Source organism: Vidua macroura, chromosome 1 (genome assembly GCF_024509145.1).
Source record: "Vidua macroura isolate BioBank_ID:100142 chromosome 1, ASM2450914v1, whole genome shotgun sequence".
Classification (NCBI taxonomy): domain Eukaryota; kingdom Metazoa; phylum Chordata; class Aves; order Passeriformes; family Viduidae; genus Vidua; species Vidua macroura.
In genome coordinates this window covers 61,523,406-61,548,939 of record NC_071571.1, presented here as the reverse complement: position 1 = coordinate 61,548,939, position 25,534 = coordinate 61,523,406, and the positions used below count along the sequence as shown (strand labels likewise).

Sequence of the window (25,534 nt, the reverse complement as noted above, 5' to 3'; positions counted from 1 at the left end):
TTTGGAAAAAATAGCAGCACTCTATGGAACAAAGACACTGAAATATATATGCAAGCACTTTCTTTAAAGGAAAAAGAAAAAAATCTGTACAGAAGAAATGGGATTTTTTTTTTAAACAAAACACGTCAGTTCTGAGCATCTACAGAGTTTACTTCATCAAGTTTCTACCACAGAAGAAATTCACCTTTTAAAGTATATTCTGTTGAGAAGTATAGCATTTTTTGTCTTCTTAGGAAAGATTATTTTGCAACTAATTATGAGCTGTGAGAGAGGCAAAGTAAATCACAAGTCTTTCTGGCACAACAGGATACCTTTGTACCTTATATCTGAGTAGGCTTGTATCTTCTGAACTTTGACATCTGAATCCAAAACATTCAGCAGTACAGCCAACTGTCTCACCAGGGTGTCCTTCTGCTGCTCACTTAGCTGTCCCACTCCAACCTGCAGGATCAGCTCCACCAGACCACTCCTTTTGGGATCTGACAGAAGAACAACATGCTATTCCCTCAGAGCCTGGCAAGTATTTCAGTACCAACATGCAGTACTTGAAAGTATTTATTAATACTATAGTTTTCTGCATAAGACTTATATCACTGACAAGCCAACTCTTTTGTGTTCTTAGAGAAGTACTCAGTTTATTTTGTCACATTCTCTATGAAACAAACCTGGTGGGTCCTAAGATACTAACCCATCTTATCAAAAGAAATAAAGTACTTCAGCGTGCACTTTCAGCATTTACACATTTCCATGCAGAAGAGCAACTTCTGCTCTCCTAAATGCTGCCATCTTAAAGTCAGAGGTAAGCACTAGATGAGCCCAATTACCAAGTTCCCTGCTAGTAATCTACTACAGACTACCACCCAGGACAAAGGAGCCAAAGATGGACTCATATTGTAGCATGAATACAGTGAACAAGTCTAAATGAGGATGGTAAATCTGAGAAATATCAGGTACATTTACCCTGGCTACCCTTACAAACTGAGTTTTCTTTTATATGGTGCTTGAACTTCTAGAGTGCCTTCCAAACAAAACAAACTTCACAGATATCCCATGAGACTCATAATCCAATTACTATGACTACATTCAACAGTAAACTGAGGAACAAAAATAAAATCATTGCCCAGGAGCCAGATAAACAAGGTATCTCTGACAGACCCAAGATTTCAGACTCTTTTCCTGAGACTTCAATCTTCATCATTTAGCTATTTCACCTGCATTTACAACCCCCTGAAACTCTTTGAGGATTTTTTGGTCTTTCAGGAAAAAAGAAGAAAAATAATCAAAGCCACACTTTCAAACATCAAACAGCAGCATTTGTACTTAAATTTAATGGTCAGCTCCCATCTCTTCCTATTGGCCGAACTAATTAACAACCAGAAAAAGAAACAAAAACCCTATAATGAACAAGAAGCAACAAAAGCCTAATGAAAATGTTAACTAGTAAGTATAATTTTTATTTATTTATGGTTCCAACTATGGTGACTGTAGTAGTTAAGAATCCTGATGTCACCTTTTAACACACTTGGGCCTAGTCAAAAAACAGGAAGAAGGTAGAGAGAGACCTGTTTGCTCTGTGTTTTAACTAGAGAGATTTTCATCAACATCTGAATAAATAAGTGAAGAGGAGAACAAAGATGTGGTATTCACAACATGTCGATGACCTTTTAATTGTCATACCAGGCCGCACTTCAACAGTTGCTGAATCAACATCTGAGTCTCCCTTAGCATCCGTCACTTTCAAGTGGAAAATATAGGTTCCTTCCACGAGATTAGTTAGCTGCAGTACTGCCTCGTGGTCTGAGCCATGGATCACATCCTGCAAAAATAAGGTCCAGAATAGTTACACCCTCAGAGAAAGACTTCATTTGCAGGTTTCATTATCAAGTCAGCTATCTGGTATGATGCTCTGTGTTCTTGCTTTGACTTTTGACCTACTCACAATTTATAGCAGAGTAATGAAATTTGGAAGCGACAGCTAATGAGTATGTCTGCACACTATGGATATTTTCATTAAAAATAACCAAAGAGAGAACAGCTGACAATCTGAAGAACTCATCTTGAAAATCCAAGAAAGGTTACATTATTATTTCTCAGTTTTATTCTGGTACCCTTAGTTCTGCTTTCTTAACTCCTATTTCTTCTCCTTGGAGAAGAAGTTGCATTTTCAACTATCAACTCTGCCAGCTATATTTAAGCTAAATCTCTACAGTTCTTGCAAACTCATGTGAATTGTTTCTAGAAGTTTTTTTATGACTTTGCTTTTTCTCCTCTCCCAGTACTTGCTGATGTACAACTATCTTCCTGAGACCAAAGATCTAAAGATCTGTCCACAACACTTTTTGCAAATAGGGAAAAACATTATCCCAGTTTTATTAGCTGACACATAACTGAAGTTTATCCTCAGGTATTTCTGCTGTCCACCCCACTCTGAGAGCAGAATCCCCTGCCCTAATGCCCCAGGCTAATCATCAGCCAGGGAAGGTGCCTACATATGTAATGCCAAACACCATTTTTCCTTAAAATTTGCCTCATATGCTACCAGGCAGGATTCCTTAATCTTTATTGGTACTTGCTCTCAGACTTTCCTCCTTTGGAATATCTGGATTTCAGATATTTTTTTTCTCTCAAACACATTAGCTTCATACTCTGACCAATCACTCTGCATTGCTGCAGTCTTTAGTTGCTATATTCTCTAGCTGTACTGAAAATATCACCAGCCTCTTGAACCACAGCATTACTGAGAGCAGGGGAGACAAACCAGAAACAGGCACCACACCTGACAGCATCTTATGGGTCATACCTGCTCTCCCTGCTGCAGTTACATGCAAAACAAAAGCCAAATTACATTATAACCTTCAAGAAATTTACCCCAGCTGCTGGGCTTTGACCATCCCGAATCCACAAATATGACACAATCCCCTGGTCATCAGCAGACCCTGAGCCGTCCAAGGTAACAGAGTTGTTTGGAAGCACTAGAACATGCCTTCCACCAGCATGTGCCCGGGGTGGACTGTTGTTTTCTAGCCATAAAAATAGTGGAGAAGGATTTATTTCAAAACATGTGACATGCCATTGCCAATACACCCACACTGCAATTCTTTACCTGATGATTACAGACAATAACAACAGAACCTCATGTCAAAGCTACAGGGAAAGGATGAGTGCATATACAAAATCTGGCTCTGAGCATATTGCAGTTGAGGAGAAAGATCTTTCTCAAAAAGCATTGTGGGATATTCTATTTATAGTCTCACAATAACTTAAGCATCAGATCTTCTCAGTTAAGCAAAAAGATTTTCTGCCTACTTAGGAACACAGCCCAGCATGACATCACCATGCTGGGACCTTTTCACTGGAAAATCACTTATTACCCAATAGAAGCTTGTGCAAGATCTTGTATCTTCAAAATGCCTGCATTTAGGCAACGTGCAAACAGGAAACTGAAGAGTAAGTCTAATTCCCAAATATTTTTTGCTCACCACTAACAGTGAAACTAAGGCATGCATTGGCCATATGGTGAAAAAAAAGCCAAAGAAAGATGAACATGTTCTCTTTCCAGAAACTAGACATCACTGATTTTTTTCAGAGCACAACGAGTAAGCCAGCACTCAAGGAAGCTGTGGGACTGAGTGAAATACCTCACTGTACACAAATAGTTGGACATAAATAATTAAATCCTGGGCAGATATCAAGGGCGTTGGCTGTTAACAGCATAGGGTTGTGTCTCTTCCAAGTAAAACCAGTTGACTAGGTTATAGGAAAACTGTGTATTTTTAATATCAAACTTGCGACTGTAGACAGAACTTAATGTGGCTACACTTCACAGCACAAACAAGACCATGGACAAATTTAGGCAGAGCTGTTGCCATATACTTCTAACTGAATACTAACTGAAACTCTGAAACAGTTCAAGCAATGATGCACATGAGTAAAAAAAGCCCAACTTCTTCTCCAAGATGCACACGGGTCACGGCAATCCCAAGTACAAGCTGGGCAGCGACTGGATTGGGAGTAGTCAGCATAATGCCTCTAAGCCTTGAAGAGAAGGACTTGGGATGTTGACTGACAAGAAGCTCAGCATGACCCAGCAATGTGCACTTGCAGTCCAGAAAGCCAGAAAGCATCCTGGGCTTGCTGAAGTCAACACATCCCTGGAAGTGTCCAAGGTCAGACTGGATGGGGCTTTGAGATACCTGGTCTAGTGGAAGGTGTCCCAGCCTATGGCAGGAGGTTTGGAACAAGATGATTTTCAAGGTCCCTCCAAACCCAAAACAAATACCCCACACTACAGCAACTGTTTCTCTGCATAATTAAAAAAAAAAAAAAAAACAAAAAAAAAACAAAAAAAAACCAACAACCCAAATGAAAACCCACCACAACAACACACCACCAAAAAAAAAAAAAACCAAAAACAAAAAACTCAGGTCTTTTAATACTAAATTTTTAAGTGGAACTTGGTTCACTGAGACATCATGTCTTGGATGGTGCTTTAAAATACACAGTAAAACTGCTTTTCTGCTCAAAGCTTAATTTCAAAGATAAAATAAAAACATATCTTCTTAATGATGTAGACATACAATTGTCAAAAATACTATTTTGGAGCATGTTTATTACAACTAATTTTGCATATACTGAACATTGAAACAGCTTGCATCAAAGGAAATTAATTCTGCCAGTCACTCACAATACTACTTTACTACAAAAGAGCAATTTTCTTAAACACATTTGAAATATAACAACAAATATGTTACACCTTTCTGTTCTGCTTTCCTTCACATTCCATCAGCAACTGAATGAAGTGTCCAGTTGCCCACTATGCCCTAAGAAGCAGCAGCCAGGCTTACCTTCCTTCACAGTAATGGAGAGCACAGATGCACTGCTCAAGCCCTGCTGGTCTTTCACAGTCAGCCTGAAGTGATAGGTACCAACCTGGAGACCAGTCACAGTTGCTATTGCCTTGTCAGTGTCTTCCATCTGTACAGAGCTTGGCCCACTGAAACAAAACATCTCACAAAAATAATTGTGCCCAGCCAGCCAAACTGTGAGTTCAGCAGCATTGCTCAGGCCTTTTGATTTTATGTGTTATAATTCTACTACCGCTGTAAGCACTGATGGCTAAAGAACTACATGAGTTTAGTTTAGAGAATTTATTAATGCCTTTTTTGAAGAAATTCAAAGCACCCAGGCACACATCCCCACCTATCAGAAGAGTAGAAAAACCCCCCAGAATTGCAACCTCACCACAGTTCTATTTCATGAGAGCATGAAAAGTGAACTATAACTAATAGCTATTCCATGCAAATTATATTGCACTAAGAGCCACTCACAACCTGTACAGGCTGCCAGCAGACCTCTTCCTGTACCAGGTACGACAGCTGCATGAGCTAAAATACCTTGCCCTTTTATTAAGGAACAGTTAGGTTTGCACATAAACATACAATTGTAAGCTTTTATAAAATATTTTCCATCATCATTCATGAGTGATTTAGTCACCCATTACTGGAAGTTCAAGACAAAGTGACTGATACTTTACTGTTCAGTAAACAAGTGTCTGAGAAACCCTAGTTCTAAGCAAAAATGGAAACATTTTGTATATTGCAGGACGCAACCCAAGCCTGCAACTTGCTTTTTAACAGGAGACACAGAAGTCCCTGACATTTTTTCTTAATTTTATTATATATTATTTATTTATAAAAGTAGGCCTCAAAATTAAACATTGCAAAACACAGGCAGAGACTGCCTGAGCTTTTCAAGTTCAAGTTAAATTTGCTATTTCTTATGCTATTACTACCCAAGTGGGATTGTCCTGAAAGCAATTTTCAAACATAATTCACAATTCATCATTCAACATGATTGGATAAGAGGCTCTAGACTCAATCACATTCATTTTGTTCTCGATTTTACTGATCATTAGTGAAGTCTTTGGATACCTGATATTTTCCCAATGATAGAAGACAATGCCTTGGTCATCTTGGCTTTTGCTTCCATCCAGTGTAGTACTTTCTACTGGGAAGGTCAATTCCTTGTCAGGGCCAGACACTGCTACTGGAGGACTGTTATTTTCTGCAAAATTAGTATTTAGTGTATGACATTTTCTAGGTAGTCACTGGCAAGGCTTGCCAAACAGATTTTACACAGGGTATTTTAATAAAATTTTGATATATTGGCTCAAAAGGTACAAACCACAAGTATGACATGCGCAAGCCAGCAGGTGAGAGAGGTCAGCTCTACAGCAAGCCAAATCCCATAGCAAGTGGGATCCCAAATCCCACTGCAAGTATTTCCCTTTTTCATAGTCCTATCTAAAGGCACAGTCACACTCCCAAAAAACCTTGCTGCATGCTCAATGCATTATATGAAATGTCATAAAACATGAGTGGTGGGGTATTCTCCTGGTTCCACCAGTCCATCTTCTTTAAAACCTCCTACACGAATATGATTCTTTGCCCTCAGAAAAGATACTGACCCATTCTGTCTGCTGCTCAAGGCCACTAATTTAATGCCAATTCACAGCCTTTGAGAATTTAGTGCAGAAACATAACCTGTTACTCTGTTTACAGCCTGTGCTTTTGTGACATGGTAAAACTGGCAATGCTACCATTTTCCTGGGTATTTACCCTTGAGCCTGACTTCAGCAATAGCATCTTTCTAACTCCAAACTATAAAGGGTCCTAAAAGGCACCACCACACACTACACTTCCAATTCATGTTCTTGTTTCTGAAGTGAATGACTGCTGTAAAGTTGCTCCAGAAGGGATCATCTGCAAAAGATGTGTATTAAGTGGCAACAGTAAGATAAAACATTTCCCTGTGGTAGAATGTGAGACACGCACAGGGGCAGAAAGGCTAGTGTGAATGTAAAAGGCAAACATACTGTGAAAAAAAAGGCATTAAAAAAAATCACATGAGGCCTAGATCATTTGAGCTTATTCATCATTTGGCTCCCAAACCTAAATAAACATGTGAAAGATGCAGCTTTTGAAAAGTCCTTGGTTGACACTTTTTCCTAGGAAACACAATGCAATTTGTTTAAGTAAATTCAAATCACACAAGGACTCTTGCAGGAGAATTGCAAAACAATAAGAAAACAAAGCACTCATTGATACTCTGAACAGCTTTCAAAACAGACTCTGTAGGACATTAAACTCAAGAGCTACAATTTGGGTTTTAGAAGCATATTCAAACAGATCTCTGTTGCCTTACATAACCAAGCTGGTGTGACCCTCAGGATCACCATCTGGATTTTGTTTGATTCAGCACCTAACTGCCTGCTTTGACAGAAAATGGAGGGGGACAAGTCCCTGATCCAGGGATACCAGGCATTGGGTTCTGCCATATCAATGGTACAATGTGGGGAGAGGAGGCGTCGGAGAGTGGCACCAAGGCACCAGGCTGGGCCAGCCCTGAGGGACTCAGACATGCCTGCACTGACTTACCAGGCTGCACGATCAGTGTCACCTCGGCCGTGGAGCGCTGCCGCACAGAGTCTGTCACAGTCAGCTGGAACGTGTAATCTCCTTCCTGCATTGCGGAGAGCTGCAGGTACGGTGTCCGCACTCCCTTCGCAGCATCGGCAAGGACAGAGCATGAGATAAAACAGAAAGTGTTGTGGGTAATGAAAGGTCTTACAGAGCAAATGTAAGGAAAAAGAAATGCTTAAAGTAATAAATAGTGTTTGAGCAAGGAGTTTATGCACCTTGCAGATAAAGAGGAGGCTTAAAATTTGGCACACAGACAGAGGTAATGTGTTCACTATTGCAACTGTTCCTATCAACTCACAGAAATATCTATATGCAATAAATCCTACTTTCTTTTGTTGGTATAACCACTGCATACACCACATCTCCACAACAATAATTGTGAAACACATGGAAGACTACCATTCTCAATTAGGAAATTAAACACTGATGAAAATTCCTACAGCTTATTCCATTTCATTAGGGATATTTTAAAAACAAACATCATGACATTCTTTAGTACTTACAAAAACTGTTCAATGCAAAACCAAGCTTGACTTGAACCCAGACAAATAGTGTTATGGAAAAAAAAACCCCATATTAAACAAGACAGCTCTGTCCTGAATTTACTCTTCCAGCAGCATTTGCTGATACCTATAGAAGTCATAAAATGACTGGGCCCAACCATAGGTCCTTTTGCTAATAAAATGAACATTTGTGGCATCTCATATGAGGAATACGAAATGATAATGCAAATAGGTTTGCATTACCATTTCTTTTTTTTTTTTTTTTTTTTTTTTTTTTTTTGGATAGAGATGACAATAAGAGACTTGAGAAACTATTAACTAACCAGCACAGGCTTTGATGTGTGGATGACACAGGTACTTGTTACATTGCACTCTAACAGTGGATATCATAGAATATACCACAGACCAGAATCCTCTGGAGTGGTCGAAAGAAGGGCCATGAAGATGGGTCAGAGGGCTAGAGCACCCCTCCAAAAAAAGGCTGAGAAAGTTGGGATTGTTCAGCCTGGAGAAAAGAAGGCTCTGGAGAGACCTCACTGCAGTCTTCCAGTACCTAAAGGGGGCTTATAAAAGGAGAGAGGAACTTTTTATATGGACAGATAGTGACAAGACAAGAGGGAATAGTTTCCAAGTGAAAGAGGGCAGGCTTACATTAGATATTAGAAGAAAATATTTACTTAGAAGGTGGTGAAGCACCAGCACAGGTTGCCCAGAGAAGCTGTGGATACTCCATCACTGGAACTGTTTTAGGCCAAATTGGATGGGGCCCTGAACAATCTGGTCTAGTGAGCGACATCCCTGCCCATGGCAAGGTGTTGGAACAAAGTGATCTTCAATGTTCCTTCCAACCCAAACCATTCTATGATTCTATGATCCTCAGCTTCAGGCACATGAAAAAGATTACTAGCCTGTTGAAAAGAAACTGTAACATATTCGCATTTCCACATTAAATACCCAGTGAATACACTGGATATCTTGAGCAGTGATTCCCTTCCTTCAGAAAGGTTGCTTTAAGATTGAACAGCTCTCAAAAATTACAACTTCAGTTTGCTTAGGTGCTTCTGGAAAGTTTCTGTCTTGGTGAATGATCAGAAAAAAGTCATTATGCTGTAAGTCTTTCCATAATTTTTAATTTCCTCTACAGTGTAGTCTCGCATTAATAATATTACTTATTTCCTAAATATATCTACAGTGATCTCTTTTCAGTTCTGAAGGTCTAAAGCATTTGCCAACATGGCAGAAATCAAGTCTCATAAAAAAATGGCTCCTGAGTTTCAGCTGGATTCATTACATTAATCATCTCAACTGCCTACAGAGCTGTAAGAATCTCCAACTTAGTGAATGCAAGTCCAATGAAAATATTTATTAACTTCTCAGGTTAAAAAAAAAAAAAAAACCAACAACAACAAAAACAGTCATGAAAATAAGAGAATAAATAGATAATAAATTCTGTAAGCCCTCACTGGAAACCCATGTTTTAGTGAGCATAAAAATCCACCACAGATATGGCTGCATAAACACTGCCAAAAGGTCTTGTCATCTTTCACTCAGAAAATTAAGTTTCTATTTGAATTCTACTCTCTCCAGGAAAAAGTGTTTCAAGAAAACTCTCTCTCCACATTCTCCTATAACCAGATTTCAGTCTGCCCAGAGTCTCAAAAGATGGGAGTCTGTGAAACAGCTTCTAGGATTCAAGGACAGACAACGTCATCTTGAAGTCTTTCCAAACCACCAGGGAACAAGTAAGTTTGTTTGGCCCCAAAGAATTAAAAAAAAAAAAAAAAAAGGAATTAAAAGTAGTATCTAAAATAAGAGCTGAATACATGTGAGAGAAAAACAAAAAAGGAATAACATCACTCTAGGTATTTCAGTGCTTCTGAGCGGTTAGGTATGTGTTTGCTCATGTCTTTGCTCAAGGCAAAGATAAAAGAGCTTTTCAATCCTGTGAAAGGAGAAAGACACATACCTGCATTGCTACAACCTTGCCTTTGCTTTTGGGACTAAGTGACCACTCATAACTGACAATTTCATGGTCATCACTGCTCTGGTTTCCATTCAGTGTGATGAAGTTCTGGGGCAAAGTGACTGCCTGATTCGGTCCTGCATTAGCAATAGGTGGATAATCCACTGGCTTGTTGACAGTCAGAGATGCAATGGTGGAGTTGGCTGCTCCATCTGAATCAATCACTGTGAGTCTACAACAGGAAAAACAGCATCTGTTAAGATGAACTTCTGCCAACTTCTAAATTGAAATATTAATCTTTTTCTGGCACTTTTTCAAAGACCACCCAAACAAAAGCCACTGATTATATGATATGAACTTCTGCTTCAGACACACATATCCCTCAACTAAGGCAGGAAAGAAATTCAGAAAACTTTACAAAGACAACTTTCAAACTTTAACAAAAAAAAGCCTAGATATTCTGAATCCCTTTACCTGCTGTCAATGGCAACTTCACCATTCACTACAAACTCTTTTAGAAATGTACTCAGTAAAAACCAAGGATTTTATTCACCACCTATAGTGAAACAGTATAGAGAAACATCTAAAACTACTCTGGATGTGACCAACTAATCTGTAATCCACCTCTGTTATGAAAACTGCATACAGCTGACCACATGGAAGGGAACCTGAGCAGGAACAAAACTGCTGCTCATTACCTCAGACATTAGGGAACACATACATTTTGCAATGGGTGCACATGCATGCACTGGATCAAGGGCACTGGATTTTTTTTACCAGCTAATTTCTTGTAATCTTCAACACACTGCTCTACTGTTCAGGTAAGTCAGCCTCCCTCAAAGGTTCAGAGATGCCACAACTGACTTCTTAATTCCCTAGGGTTTGGAACACACTTAGAAGCATTGCTTGTAAGCCAGACTCTTCCCTTTTTAACATGGAAAAAACTTAACACTCATTTCTATTACTGTCCGATATGGAACAATTCCAGTAAAAAATACAGAATTAAAAAGTAGAAGCTGTAAAACTTTTAGTGGAACTTATGCAAAGCACCACAGTTAATGTATAAATATGCTGGCTTCAACAATCTGCTGATACCTAAATATATTGACTGATAGGCAACCCACTGACAGCCAAAGAACCCAAGGTGGGTCAGTGGGAAGTCTGCCTCTGTATAGACTGGGCTTTAAGTTAAACAGTTCAGAGAAAGGACTGATTTTTACTAAAGCACCTTGAACCACAAACATTGCTTTCACCATCTGGGCAGCCCCCAGCTTCAGCAATGCATAAATGGAGGAAACCAGTAGCAAGGCAAATGCTGTAACAAAGAACAGAATGTCTCTTGGTAAAATCAGCGCATAACAATGTCTTGTGAGGACCAGTCTGCCAATATTATCCTGTCTGCCACCACCCTCCAGAGGATGACTTTCACAGCCTGACTCATAGTTTCATTCAGGGCACTAGCCAACTTCTAGGCTAGGAAAAAAACAGTCTGTCACAGTTGTTATTGCTGGAAGTGGGGACATAATTAATTTATGATACCTTCTTTTCTGTAATTTTGAGTTATAAAGGATCACTGCAACCATTTTTTGATAAAAAAACTCCATATGTTTCTCCACTGAACAAAATGAAGAGTAACAGTATGCAGAAGAAAAATTAAATTCTTTTGAGGAGATACATGTGAGCACAGAAAAAAATGAACATTTAGCTGATATAAGCTGATAAGCCCCCAAGAAAATCATCATGCAGGTACCTGAAGGTGTAGTTTCCAGGAACAAGGTTAGACAAGTGCAAGACAGGTGTGTCAGCAGATGCCTTCTGCTCTCGCAGGGGACCTTTAATTTCCTCCCAGTGATAACTCACTATCTTCACATCATCTATACTTTCTACATTCATTAAAGAAAATCATATCAGTTTCTTGTAGCAATTACTGGAATGAAAATTTAAGTTGTTCATATGCTCCTCCCTAACTGGTTTTCTACAATTGTCTCTACAAGTATAATTGAACAAGCTTCATTAACCACAGTCATACCAAGTTACCTTTGGTATGATTTATATAAACAATCCTTCACACACATGAATTTAAAAAAATATTATCAGTCTCAGACTCTACACATTCTGACTTGTCTATACTCAGTAATTATGAATGTAGTTACAACACCTCATCACACCCTATCTGACAGCTCTCTACTATGGCCCCAGCTGTACTGGCACAGAAGCAGAGGCTCTCTGGGCAGGACAGGAAGAAGCTGTAAGAGTAGCTGCTGTCTGGATGCAGCAATCTCTGACACACTGCATCTCAATCTCCCCGTGCAAGGTTGTGTTTTATCATTTTTTAATTTATTAAAATAATTTATAACTGGACACATATTCCCAAAAAAAAAATATAATTCAGGGAACTTCTGAGAATAAGAAATTTCACTTGTAATAATGTTGAAACTGTATATTAAAATATAGGATATAAGCACAGGATGGTCCAATACATACGACTGCCATCAATGAAGGTGGAAGTTGTAGGCAAGGAAACTTCTTGCACTTTGGGTGAAGCAACAGCAACAGGTGGCTGGTTAATTCTGACTGCTGTGAGAAAGATAGTGGGGAAAGAAAAAAGGGGAAGAAAAAAATATTAGTGAAAGCCCAGGCAAAACTAATGTTAAGTCTACAGATCAATAGTCCCCAGTGATTAAATGTAGGACACACAGCTTTGCAGCATCTTTTTTGGACAAGGCAAAGAAGAGGTTACTGATGAGCAGTGTGCTGACACAGCAGTGTTCCACTGCAGTGCTCCTACATGGTGTAATTCAGATCAGAGCCCTGCACTGTAACCTGCAGATAGAGCTGGATCAGCACGTGATTCCTGTCCCGAGCTAGAGAACAGGACCAGGAGAGGTGGCATGACGATATCTCAGGCTTTGCCTGAGGAGGTGGAAAGACTAGAGAGTACTTAAACACAGTGAGTAGGACCCTTAGTTCTACTTTCTTAAAAGCCCTTAGAGACACCAAGATATGAAACACATCAGCATGACTGGACTGCGAGATGTCCTTGACAAACAGTAACTGAGAGACTGTTTGATAAGTATGCTGTACTTGTGTCAAAGAAATTAATTATATCAGTCAACTGACTTACCTGGTTTGACTGTGACATTTACAAAACCTTCACCAATGGCATTTTCACCAGAAACTGTCACTTTGAAGGCATAAAGTCCCACTGATAACTGAGACAAACACAGAACAAATAGGGTTACATGTTGAATTACACAAAAGAAATATGCTTACATCTGACAATCATATCACAAAAGAATAAATCTGGATGTCTGAATCCTCAAATTACTTTTATAAACACATACATAAAGGGCCACTAGGTCACTGCCTAATGAAGCAAACACTAAGGAATTTTTACTTGATCTTAGAAAATTATTAGAGCACTCCAAGATGCTGGCATAACTTCGGTGACACAAACAAGTGAAGAGACTCAGGATGGCTTGAAGGCATCTGAACTCCTTGAATCAAGGTGCCCTTCCCCATAGGTTACAATTCTGTAAAAGGACCACACAAACATAATGAGCCTGAGCTTACAGCTCACTTACATGAGAGAGCTTCAAAGTCTGGCTGTGCCTCTGCTCCATTACCCCACTGTAGTCAGCAGGGTGACTGATTAAGCTCCATTCGTAAGTGTAGGCTGTTTCTAAGAGCAATAACACAGCGTAAGAACAATCAGTTTTATGTTCAAGATAAGCCCAGAAAACAAAGAAATCAAGTTCACCACTCATCAGATAAAATGCTACAGTATGAAATTATGACTGCTACTGCTTAAGCCTGTAAAATAAGCAGTATGACCATATGTTAAACTCCCAGCATGTTGCAACTTTGTCAAGCAGCAAGGATGTAATGGACTTCACAAATAATCAACTTCTTCACAAAAACCAGCTTCATGTGAAGCCAACATATTTTACATAGCTGCTGATGAAACATCTTTTACTTGCCCCTGCAATTCAGAAGCTGGCAGTTTTAAGGCAAATATTGTATTCAAAACCTACTTCCCCGCCTTCCCTGAGCTTTACAGCAAGATGCTAAAAATTAGGCCAGATTATCTTTTGGAAGAAATTACAGGCTTTCTATTGAACCATCTGGCGAATGAGTTCAGGTGCGGCGTGGGTTTTCGCTCTCCCCGGCTGCATGCGGCTCTTGGGAGCCCAGCTGTGGCGTAGCTTCCATGTGCTGAAGGGGTTTGCTGCCGCGGGTTCCCGGACACGGCTCCGTGTCTCGGGCGCGTGGGCTGGCCAGCCTCTGTTACCGTGCGCTAGGGATCCGGCAAAGAGGTAAGGAATTTGTCCATTTACTCCGTGCTTGGCAGGAACGGTTTATTGGTCACACATGGCGCGATTCAATGGAAAGACGCGACCGCTCCCGGCACTCGCATGGGAGAAAATGGCGCCTCGGTGCCGGCGGGATAGGGTTTTATGGAGGGGCGGGGCGAGAGGATCCACGGCCTGCCGTGGCGGTGACGCCACAACAGCGACCAACCAGAGAACCTCGCAGGGGCGGGCACCGAGCCTTGGGCTGAGCGGGATCGTGTGGCTTGGGGTGGCCAGCATGGGGTTTCCCGGGGCCGGACGGCAGGGTGGTTACAGGAGCGGCAGAGGGGTAAGAATCTGGCAGCGGGCAGCGTGGGGCCAGAAACTGCGGGGTGGGGGGGGGCAACACGGGGGAAATGCGGGATTACAGAACTTGGCTTATTTTAACATAAATTAAAAACCCTAATCTAAACCCAAACTCCGGGATGCAACATTCAGGTTCTGAAAGTAAAAGCCACTTAAAAAAAATTCCTCTTTAAAATCTAACAGAAGAAATCCTCTCTGCAGTTAGAGTCACAAAAAAGGCAATATTAGAAATGAGAAAAATTGTTTTATTCCAAATGGTGGATGTTCACATAACTCAGAACTTGTCTGCATTTACAAGTTGGTAGTGTATGCATCTCCTTGTATACCAAGGCATTCAACTCACCTGTAGATGGTGGTGGGACAGCAAAGGCATTCAGTTCGACTTCATTTTTGGGTAACATCACTTGTATGTTATCTCCAGCAGACACAGTAAGTTCTTTAACTACATATAAGATAGGAGGAGTACATTATGTTATAACCGATGGAACTGATACAAATTTAGTATGTTCAAATATTATTTGCAATGGATTAAGTAAAATTCTTATTCTCTCTATAGAGAATAAGTAGCAATAATTAAAAAAAATCCTTAATGCATTATAAAATAATGATCTTTTTAATAATGACTGTGATTTCCCTCACCTTTTACCAAACCAAAGTTTTTTTATTTCTCCAGCTATGAAGTGTCATTTCCATACTTCTGTTTCAGAGAAAAGCATTCTCATTATTCCTTCATATCAGAGGTAACAATGCTCTGCATAAAGAGTTATGTATTCTTCTCAGTAATTGGAAGTGCAGGAATTTAAAAAATACAGTTACAGAAGACAAAAAAGCATAGTAGAACTTTAATATCACACTTTCTTTCACCAAGAAGTACTACTGCTACGTTTGTGTGGCACTTGTAAGGCAGGTTCCAATGTCCATCTTGTGTTCCTTTTAAGAAATCCACTTTCATAGCAGGGCAAATGGTTATTTCTTATCTGAACTGTCCCTTCAATCCACTTGCTATCCAATCATTGTCTGTGAAAATTTTCATCTTTCAAAAAATTCCAAAATACACAAAAACAGCCACCAGAAGAAACATACCAAAGCACAACTTAGGGAAAGTTTGCTTAGTCCTGTATTTCAAATGTTTCAAATATCTTCCTTTTAGTATTGGGAAACCACTGAATAAAAGTTCTCAGAAGGCAGCGTTCACTAGTGTGAACTAGTGTAAATGTCCAGCTTACTAACTCAGAAGAGATGCCAAAGAAGCTACTCAGCAGTGGCAGCTGATGGGTCTAGAAATGATGAAGTGAAGACACTGAAAACACACTTTCTGTCACTGCTACTTAAATTCACCCAAGGCTTCACAACTGATCATGGAAGTTGCCCTACACACCTGTGGAGCAAAGGTTTGCACTTGAACCTTCACATGTAATGATAATAAAATGGCTAGAAGAGGGTAATGGCCAAAGAGAGAAGGAGGTACTGTCACTGAGACTTTCTAGACAGTCTGGCTGAGAACACATGAACTTTAGGCAAAAGCAGTATAAAGCATCCTTGTATAAAGCAGTACCTACAGTGAGATTCATCACAACCTTCCCTTCAAATTCTTCCAAACTCCTATTTGGCTCCTCTTCAACCTCCTCCTTCATAAAAGGAGGAGGAAGAGCTGCCTAGCCAAAAGTCAATGGCAATGATGATCCACTGTCTTGGAGAGGAATCTCTTGTAGCTTACCTTCTATTGCTATCCTAGTTGGCAGGTTGCATTTTCGTAGAGGGTGCCAAGAATGTCTGAAACCAGACCTTCTCTGCTAGGAAGCAAAGGGCTTAGCTCTCCACATCCCTCAGTACATTAGAGTGCAGAAAAACACACATCTGTGCTTCTCTGCTTCTTGTAGCCCTTCTAACCCTTTGTCAGTGTGCACAGGGAGGCAGGAAACTCAGCAGGAGAAAGGAGGTAGATGAACATACACACAGAATTTAACACAACTACAGAGGACATGGTAGTTAGAAGTCCATTTCAAAATAAAACCATTTGTTCTGCAGCTGCAAGTGTGATAAGCTTCCCCACCGTTTTGAAATTAGAGCAAAATTTTGTTTTCCAAGGATTTGGAGGCCATGCTCTCCACTATTAAGGGCTGAACTTCCTCAGGTCCCACCTATGCTGCTGCATAGTATCTGGCAACTACGGATAGGCTTCTACTGCAGAGTTTCTGAGAGGGAGCACTGTTCTGAAGAGTCACACCAAAAACAACAATATGGCTAGAAGAGACTGTTCTGAAACCACAGAAAGCTTCAGGTATTGCTTACAAAGTAAAAAAAAAAAAAAAACCCAAAACCAAAAAAAACCCAAAACAAACCAAAAAAACCTAAAACATTTTACACAGGTCTTAATCTCTGCTTTTTACTTTGCTGTATTTCCTTGAGTTGTCATTTCCCAATAATGGTGGACTTGGTCAGGGTTTTGCATCAGAATTAAGTGACTTTAGGGTCTGGGGTTTGCAGTGTTACTGTAGGTCTACAGGTTTAAAGTGGAATTATGTAACATTCAGATAAAGAATGAGCTCTTACTAAGAACAGGTTGGAAACCTGACAGTAGAGAAGTCATCCCCACCCTCTGTCCAACCTGCAGGTACCCCTCAGATCACCAGCTCTGTTGAAACATTACCTGCTTTAGCAGCAGTAGCAGGTGGTGTGAACATCTGCATGGGCTCAGATGGTGCAGTATTAGTGGGAAGTAGCATGATCCCACCTTCAGTGGCATTCTCTGGGGCCACTGTGGGAGTCTGGGTTTTCTCTGACACACCTGGGGAGAAATCTGGTTTATCTGAAGAAGAGGAAGGTGTAGCAGCCTGAAAAAAGGAATTATAGGGAAAGAGTTGTTGTAGGGAAAGAGACATTTTTCACATTTCTAGATTTAGAGGTATGCTATTTTTTAAATAGCATGTAGGATGACCCTAGTGATTTATGTTACTAGGAGATATTATTCATATAGAGAATACTCATTGAACAAGGACTGAATTTTTTTTCTGATCAGGCTTTATAACAATTGCTAATAATTTTCCAAGTTTCAGATGTAGAACTGTCATGTGGTAATCTGGAATACAACTAATGCTACCAGTTACCAAAATATTAAAAAAATCAGTATGACAGGTCTAAATACAGTCATAAATCTTTAAAAGCCGATGTCAGAAAGTCTATGTGGTATTATTGTCTTTGTGTCATACACAAACATAACAGAGTCCTTGCTTCTTACTACATCTGCTTAGTACACAAGTTGCTTGTGCCTTTTTATCTCCTCAACAGTAATAAAACACCCTACAAGTCTCTACTTCAGGCATCAAGCAGCACTGCCTCACCCTGTTAGTAAATCAGAACTGCAGCAAAGTACATGGCAAGTGTGGCACGCATAACTCAGCACTAGGATAATCTTGCCTTTCAACAACACATTACCCCCAATGGGCCAGCAGGTTTTTCTTAATATTGTTAAGATTTATTTCTGATCTAATGATATGAGAAAAGCATTTTTCCAATTATGGCTACTGTGTTTGGCATGTGAAGGTACAGCAAAATACTATTATTTGTCCATCATCTATTAACTGAAGAACAGGATTATGAAGGTTGGTGAAATGTACACTTACATCACAAATGGCTGAGGTGGAAAGGGACCCCTGGAGATAGCCTGGTTCAGCCCCCACCCTCCAAAGGAGGGTCAGCTACAGCAGACTGCTCAGGACCAAATTCAGTGAGGTTATGAGTATCTCCAAGGACAGAGAATCCACCTCTCTGGAAAACTTCCAGTGTTTGGCCATCCTCACAGAAGAAAATATGGGGTTTAGTGTTTAAATAAAATTCCCTGTATTTCATTTTGTGCCCATTGTATCTTCTCCTGCCACTGAACAGCATTGAGAAGAGCCTGGCTCCATCTTCTTCACACCCATCAGAGTTATTTATACACATCTGTAAAATCCTCTGAACCCTCTGTGCTGAAGGCTGTACAGTCCCAACTCTCTACTCTTTGCATTTCAGGTGCTCTACTTTCCCTTTGCAGTTAGCCTCCCTAGGAAATGAGAGCAGCCCTGCCTTCTGGACAGGAGAGAAAGCTCATTGTGCAGATGGGAACGTGAAAGCAATGCCAGGAACTGTTCCTTGCCAGCCTACAAGAAAACAGGGCATAGAAGTCATCTGCAACTCCATCTCAACCTTCAGCAATGGACAAAGTGAAAAAATCCCTGTGCAATGTCAGGGATTGTGGCAGGCCCACTCATGAGGATGCCAAGGACAACACCAAGAGCTGCACTTTTGGGTGAGTCCATAACACAGACAAGACAAACACCTTTGTGGACAGATCTCCAGCTCTGCTCCATATGCAGACAGTACTCTCTGAGCAGCTGGACACTGATAGCAGGATCAGGGACTGCAGTTCCCCTAAAGTAGTGCCTTCAGGAATCTCATCCTTGATAGCATCATGTACAGGGAGAACCTCAAGCCCATCCTGCTTTGTATTTTGACAAAAGGTCTTTCCTCCAGAGAGGCCTCCTTCACATACTCCACACTCCACCCTTTATAAAGGATTTTCTTCCCACACTTGGGCAAACCACAGTGGTTTTTTGCCTCCTGAATTTGAGGGAAGTCTACTTTCCTGAGCTTCCTCTGGCCTCTCCTCACCCTTTGCCAATCCAGCAGTTGAAAAGCAGCCATCATGGCTTTGTAGGACAGATGGAGAGAAAGTCACCTCAAACGTGCCTTTCCAGGGTGCCTCTTCTGCAGTGGCACCAAACATCACTTCAGTCAGCAAGCCTAGGCAAGACACTGCAGTCAAAAAAGGTGCCCTGTGGCACTGTCACGCCTGAAGTGGTGTCATAGCCAAAAAGACAAACTAAAAATGTTAGCAGACAGCAGACAACTGGGGCAGGGACAATATCAGAAATTAAGCTCTCAGTCAGAAACTGTTACTGAGAGATTTGCTGGAAAAGATGTGGAGGGCAAGATTAACCTAAATTCCAGCTTGGGAAGTGAAAGTTAAAGGAAAGAAAAGAATACTTTCTGGGAGTGAGTCTGATAGGCAGTTCTGCTGGCAGGGACTTTGTGGGTTTGCTTTTACCCTTTATTACAGCGAACTATTGCTCAATACAAACACACCAATGGTGAGGGTCCACATACTCCAGTTCTCTGGGTTTGACTTGAGTGCAAATCTCTTGAGAATTCCAACAGAAAATAAGAACAACCACATAACATGAAGTACAGACTTCAAAATAGAAAGAAAGGTACATCTAAATATCAAAACATCTTTCAGGAGTTTTAGACATCTTCTATGGATCAAGTCAATGTATTTTTAACCAAACAGAAGCGTTCAGCTTCTGCAGGCATCAAAACTGAAACAAAGCCAAAACAGGAGATGAACATCTATGTTATTCAAGTCTGCATTCTAAGTCTTAAATATGAATTCTGAAGGCAAGCCAATCAGACACTAAAAGGCTCACCACCACACAGAGTCTGTCAGCCATCTTAAGTTTTCTTAGGTAGAGATTTATACATTTTGACTGCACCATTATCCCTGCAAATACAATAAGCACAAGAATTAAGTCAGGCCTTAGCTGTTGAATAAATGTTGAATAAATTGCTGTTGAATAAATTACAGCATCAATTGTTGAATAAATTGCAGCATCAACACAACAGCAGTTAGACTCTGGCTAAGACCTCAAAAACCTTACTTGGCTTAGCAGATCAGCAGTTAACTGGAAATTTTAAAAAGAAAATTAATTCCTTGCAGATATCTCACTTCAAGGATGGGCAACACTGCAGATTTCTGATCCGGGCAGCTGGACAGCACATACTCTGTACAGATTTCTGAACGTACTCATGTTATTGAGCTGCCAGAGACTGACAGTCCATAAGATCCCTCTGAACTCTGATGCAAACCCAACAGTCAGGTGACTCAAGTGACAAACCCCATATTCTCTCTCCCAAATCACATACAGAAACTCCCTGTATCTGACTGCATTTATGACAAGAATGCCCAAAGGGCACAGACTCCAGAGGTCTGTGATTTGTTGGTTTCTCAGTTTAAAATCTCTGTGCAGGTCCTTGCTCAAAGAACACAGCAGCTGACACCACATCCTGCTGACTACTGTGAAGAGAGGGAATCAGGGAATCACATTTTTGTCACCTTGCTCTGTCTGGCTTGTTACAACAGCTTTGTCTGGAAGCTGCAGAAGGGAATGTGTCAGCACAGACCCAGGGACAGACATATAGAATTGCCATGGCAGAATTGAGAGGATGATAGGAAAACATTGTACAATGTGCAATAAACAGGGCAATTCATTAAACTTAGTAGCAAGCATAATTTTAAGACCTTCATGTTTTCATAACCTATACAAAACCACCACAGTCTGAGAAGTTGTTTGGATCATATACCAATGAAAAACTATTTGGAGACCTCTTGGCATTTTTAATCCAAATTAAAAATTTGGGTAAAAATTTAAGATTTCCTTCTTAACAAAATTTGGTTTTCAAAAACCAACTTCTTTCAGAAGGAAACACAAATATGTATTAAACAATACATATGAGATTTGATGGAAATGTCTGCTTGCTGGAGAAAGAGACATAAGAAGGAAATCCTATCACCATAATATACCACAGGAAGCTTCTATTCACTAGGGTCACAAGTAATGTTCCTAAACCAGAAAATTTTGGAGCCAAGCTGAACTTTTGTGTTAGGCATACCCGGCAGGGCTTAGGTGGCAGAGGACCGGCTGCAGGGGCCACCCTGGTGGTCCAAGTAAGTTTGGCAGTAGATGGAATCAAGCCACCATGCACCAACACCGCAAACTCTCAAACCTAGTCAAAAAAGGGCAATAGCCACTGCATGCAGGGGACACAGGAGGATGTGGGGGGATGCACAACAGGAGGCATGAGATCAAACATCTGGAAGCAAACATTATTGTGCACAGGGCTGGAGACACCCTCATGGAAACGCACTCCATGCCGCCTCCCAGGGAAATGAGGCCCACAGCAAAGCCTACACCAGTGCAGATAAAACAAAAAGGAAGGAACGGTGGTAGAAAAGAGAAAGAAATGACAAATGGCAGAAAGGAGACTACCATGCACTGACTTCAACCTCCTGTGCCACTTGTTCCATCATCAAAGTGACCAAGCATAATCTGCAGTGAAAGAAGGGGAGTGGAGACTAGGAAGGGGAGAGACGTGTCTGCACTGAAGCTGATTCTAGGGAAGGTCAGGGAAAACTATTTGCTAAAACCACTCATCATCTCCATTTCTCCATCCATGTCTAAATTCAAAGGAATTTCCATCTGGGAAACAAAGCTCACTTAGGCTTTGGCAGTTTCTGAAAGCCTTCTGCTTCCCCAGATTCTTTATTTACACTAATAGAGAGCCTTTAGAGCTATTTCTCAATACATGCCATGAACAGCTTTTGATGTTATCCCATTAACATGCTTTCTACAGCTGTGCTCACAGAGCACATCCCAACCACCTTCTAACTACACTTGTCTTACCAGTTCTTCAGCATCATTATCAGCTGTGGCTAAAGACTGACCCAGGTTTGGCATTTCATCCCTTCTGCACTGAAAGCAGCAATCTCATTCCTCGGGCTTTCTATTGGAATTTCAGTGGCTGTGCTAGCATAATGTTAGCATAATATGAAGATCACACAAAAATTACTCTGTGTCCTGGAGAGAAGTAGGTTTCTCTCCATCACTTTACAATAAAGCCCCATCTACAGTCAGTGTAAAAAGATAAAGCAAAATCTTTATATTCTGTCTGGGGTGTGAAAACCAAAATAGATTTATCACTGCTGCAGGATGTGAAATCTCAACTTTCATAAAATAGTATTCACATGATTGCTTAGAGACAGGGAACAAACTTGCTCAGCTCTGACACATAGTTTAGGTGGACTTGAAGTTTTATGACTCCTCAAAGGCACAAGGCATAAGCAGTTCAGTCAGCAGGAATCCTGACAATTGACTAAAGATCAGCACAATGCTAATGGGTCTTCCATTAGACAGAAAAATGCAATGGAAACAAGTTTCAAGTGTTACTGCACACCTGAAGTGCACAAATATGGTGGAGCACAGAGCTACTGCAGGTTCTTGGTTTGGCTTGATTTCCATCACACTACACAGGCTGAAACTAAAAGATGCTTGTAAGTTTCCCCTTGCAGATGGAAGGAAATATAGGCGATACGTTTAGTATTGTAGTGGTTGCGTGTCCTTAATTTTAGCTCAGCTATTGCCCTGTGTTAGAACTAACTGCACCACTAGTGCATGACAGAATGTCACTCTAAATTTTATTAGCAGTGACAGTCTACTTTGGTATTGTACTCTTCATATGTACATATATACATACTTTTTGCATACTAAGAAAAGAATAACCTCTCACCTAAATCCCCATGTTAATTATGCTCATTTCAAAGTGTGCATGGTAGGAACTTTTCAAAACAAGTCTCCAATCATTAACTCTGCTTGCAGAAGCAGTACCTACTTTTTAGTTTGCCACAGCACTCATTCTGTTGTCAAGTGTTCTTCCTTACACATGAAGACAAGTTCTAATCTCTTCTCACTTGTGCCAATACACTCCAGACCAACTTAGTCAATCATAAAAGTCACAGCTACCTTGACTCTACAGGAGGTGGTCCTCAAAAAGCAGCCTGCTGTCATGGCCCCTACTTAACTCCAGGGCAATGTCCCTTGCAATTCTTCCAAACAGATCCCACAACAGGCCAAAGACTGCTCTGCTGCAGCCCATGGTTGTGACTCTGCTTCCTCACTTATTCCTGCCCCTCTTAGGAGCTTCTACCTCATGCCTACATCCCTAACTAATTCTTTGCTTCCTGCAAGGGTGAGGTCCAGCAGAGTCTTTCCTTCTCAACTCCTGGAAGCAACTCAAAGCAATAACCTTCTTAAAGTTATCAACAACCTTCAGAAACTTTCTGCACAGCTTTTGCCCTGCTCTCTTGCCCTCCGAGTAGGTATTGGGGTGTCTTAAATCCACCATGAGGACCGGGGCTGTTAATAGGAGGCTCCTTCTAGTTACCTGAAGTCTTTATCTGCTTCTTATGACTTGCTGCTCTACACACATCAGTCATCCCCTCCCAGAACTGCAGCTGTCACAGATTTCACACAACTTTCTTATTTGCTTGCATTTTTCTTCCCTACAGTAACAGCAATAATTTGCCATTTTCACAGCAAGAGATACTTGCTAGTTACAAAATCAAGTGGAATTCAGAGCAAGTCAGCTAACATTGATCAATTTCCTCTTTCTTCTGGCAAGGGGAGTCAAACCCAGGGAATACTGAATTTATAGCCTGTTTAAACTTTCCAACTGAACCCGCCCTGTTTTTAAGAAACCAAGGCCCCTTTAGTCTCAAGTGGTCAAACTAGTTGGCATAAACAGAGAACAGGTTCATCTTACTTATACTGACATCTGTATTGGATTTTAAGTAATTAACTTATTTTTCTAATTATCAGACTCAAGGATTCTGAGAACAGAAACACCTTATCCACTTCATCCTGCTGCACATCATGGTCCAAAACCGCTATCAGCCCTCCCTAAGTTCCACGACCCTCTCATGTTTTAAAAGCATTATAAAAATTAACTCAGCACTTACACCTGTAACACCATTGTGCATTAGTAGCATGAAACCCATGAAGCAGGCCTAATTGTATTGATGGAGGAGCTTATGTTCCCTGATCCTGGCCTTTGGATACCAGAGGATCTACTAGTACTGCCCTGCTAACTTCTTCCAGTGAGTCACCAGGGGTCAGAAGTGAAGACCACAGTAACACTATTACACCAGGTCCAGGTTCACTCATTTGTACACTTACAAGGAAACCTCACAATACCCTAAAAGGAACTTCACTCCCTATCATCTGATGAAAAAAAAAAGTCCTTTAGTGATTCACCTGCCTCTTAAGACAATCCCCTTCAGCCTCTTTTACACAGTAACAAGACAAAGTCATTTGAGAGTTGTAATATTACAAAGCAATAAATTGCCAAGTATCCCCACCATACTCTATCTCCTTCCTTACCTCTTTTTGCAAAGCATCTGGTTGTGCAAGGAGTGGAACAGCTGCTTCCCTTTCAAATGTCTTCCCAGGGAGTGCTGTAATCTCCGGAAGGGATGACGCCTCTGTAGAGTGTTCATTGACGGAAGTCAGTTCAGAGTTGTTTTTATTCAGAAGGCTTTCCACCTTTCCAGCCTCCCCTTTCTTTTCAGCAAAATCTTCTTGGTTATCTCTATCATCACCCATGGAAGTGTTGAAGCCATTTTCACCTGCCACTATCAAGCCCCAGTCAGCATAATCCATACTGTCCTTCTGCTCGTGTTTGATGCCCACCTGAAAGGGGTTCTGCTCCAACTCTTTATAATCATCAATGTATTCAGGTATCTCCTCAAGGCTGGGATCTTTTCCAAGCAGAGACAGCTTCTTCAGGCTACTCACTTCCTCTGACGGCTCATTCTGGAGTCCCCCAGAGTGCACCATGCTTGGGATCACTTGTCCAAACCCTAGCAGTGAGGCTGGCCTCTGAGAAGGCCTCAGCACAAAGGTAAGGTAGGACTTGACAGTTTCAATTTTTTTAGGTTCACAATTGTCCTTGTGCTGGCAGTTCACGATGTAACAGCGCCGTTCAAACATCCAGGACAAGTCACAACCAGAGAGGTCACAACATGCTGCGATGCAGTCAGACACTGACAAAGCATGAGGAACTCGCATGATTTTAGTGGTTTCTAAGTTGGGAGAAATTATTGCACCTGAGTACGTGGCTCCTTCTCTGCACTGCTCACAACTGCAACCTGCAATAATACCACCAACATAAGGCACAGCACTACAACCAAGTCATAATATAGTTTACTGTGATCATAAATAGCTTTCAATATAGAAAAACATGGTATTCTATTTAAAAAAGCACGTTTCCTTTCACTAA

The 25,534-nt window shown here is 40.8% G+C and overlaps 1 protein-coding gene across 1 annotated transcript in view; it reads right to left on the bottom strand.

Annotated features, from left to right (window-relative positions):
* The window catches only part of KIAA0319 (KIAA0319 ortholog), a 44,021-nt gene that overhangs the window by 9,992 nt on the left and 8,495 nt on the right, over window positions 1-25,534 (bottom strand). The window contains exons 2-15 of the mRNA XM_053995553.1: window positions 24,637-25,403; window positions 17,256-17,439; window positions 14,949-15,047; window positions 13,532-13,629; window positions 13,072-13,159; window positions 12,432-12,524; window positions 11,698-11,830; window positions 9,951-10,179; window positions 7,437-7,560; window positions 5,931-6,063; window positions 4,845-4,993; window positions 2,869-3,020; window positions 1,678-1,816; window positions 320-479 (exon numbers count right to left, since the gene is read on the bottom strand). Coding sequence (XP_053851528.1) covers window positions 320-479; window positions 1,678-1,816; window positions 2,869-3,020; window positions 4,845-4,993; window positions 5,931-6,063; window positions 7,437-7,560; window positions 9,951-10,179; window positions 11,698-11,830; window positions 12,432-12,524; window positions 13,072-13,159; window positions 13,532-13,629; window positions 14,949-15,047; window positions 17,256-17,439; window positions 24,637-25,403 — 2,548 coding nt within the window. The remainder of the gene's footprint in view (window positions 1-319; window positions 480-1,677; window positions 1,817-2,868; window positions 3,021-4,844; window positions 4,994-5,930; window positions 6,064-7,436; window positions 7,561-9,950; window positions 10,180-11,697; window positions 11,831-12,431; window positions 12,525-13,071; window positions 13,160-13,531; window positions 13,630-14,948; window positions 15,048-17,255; window positions 17,440-24,636; window positions 25,404-25,534) is intronic.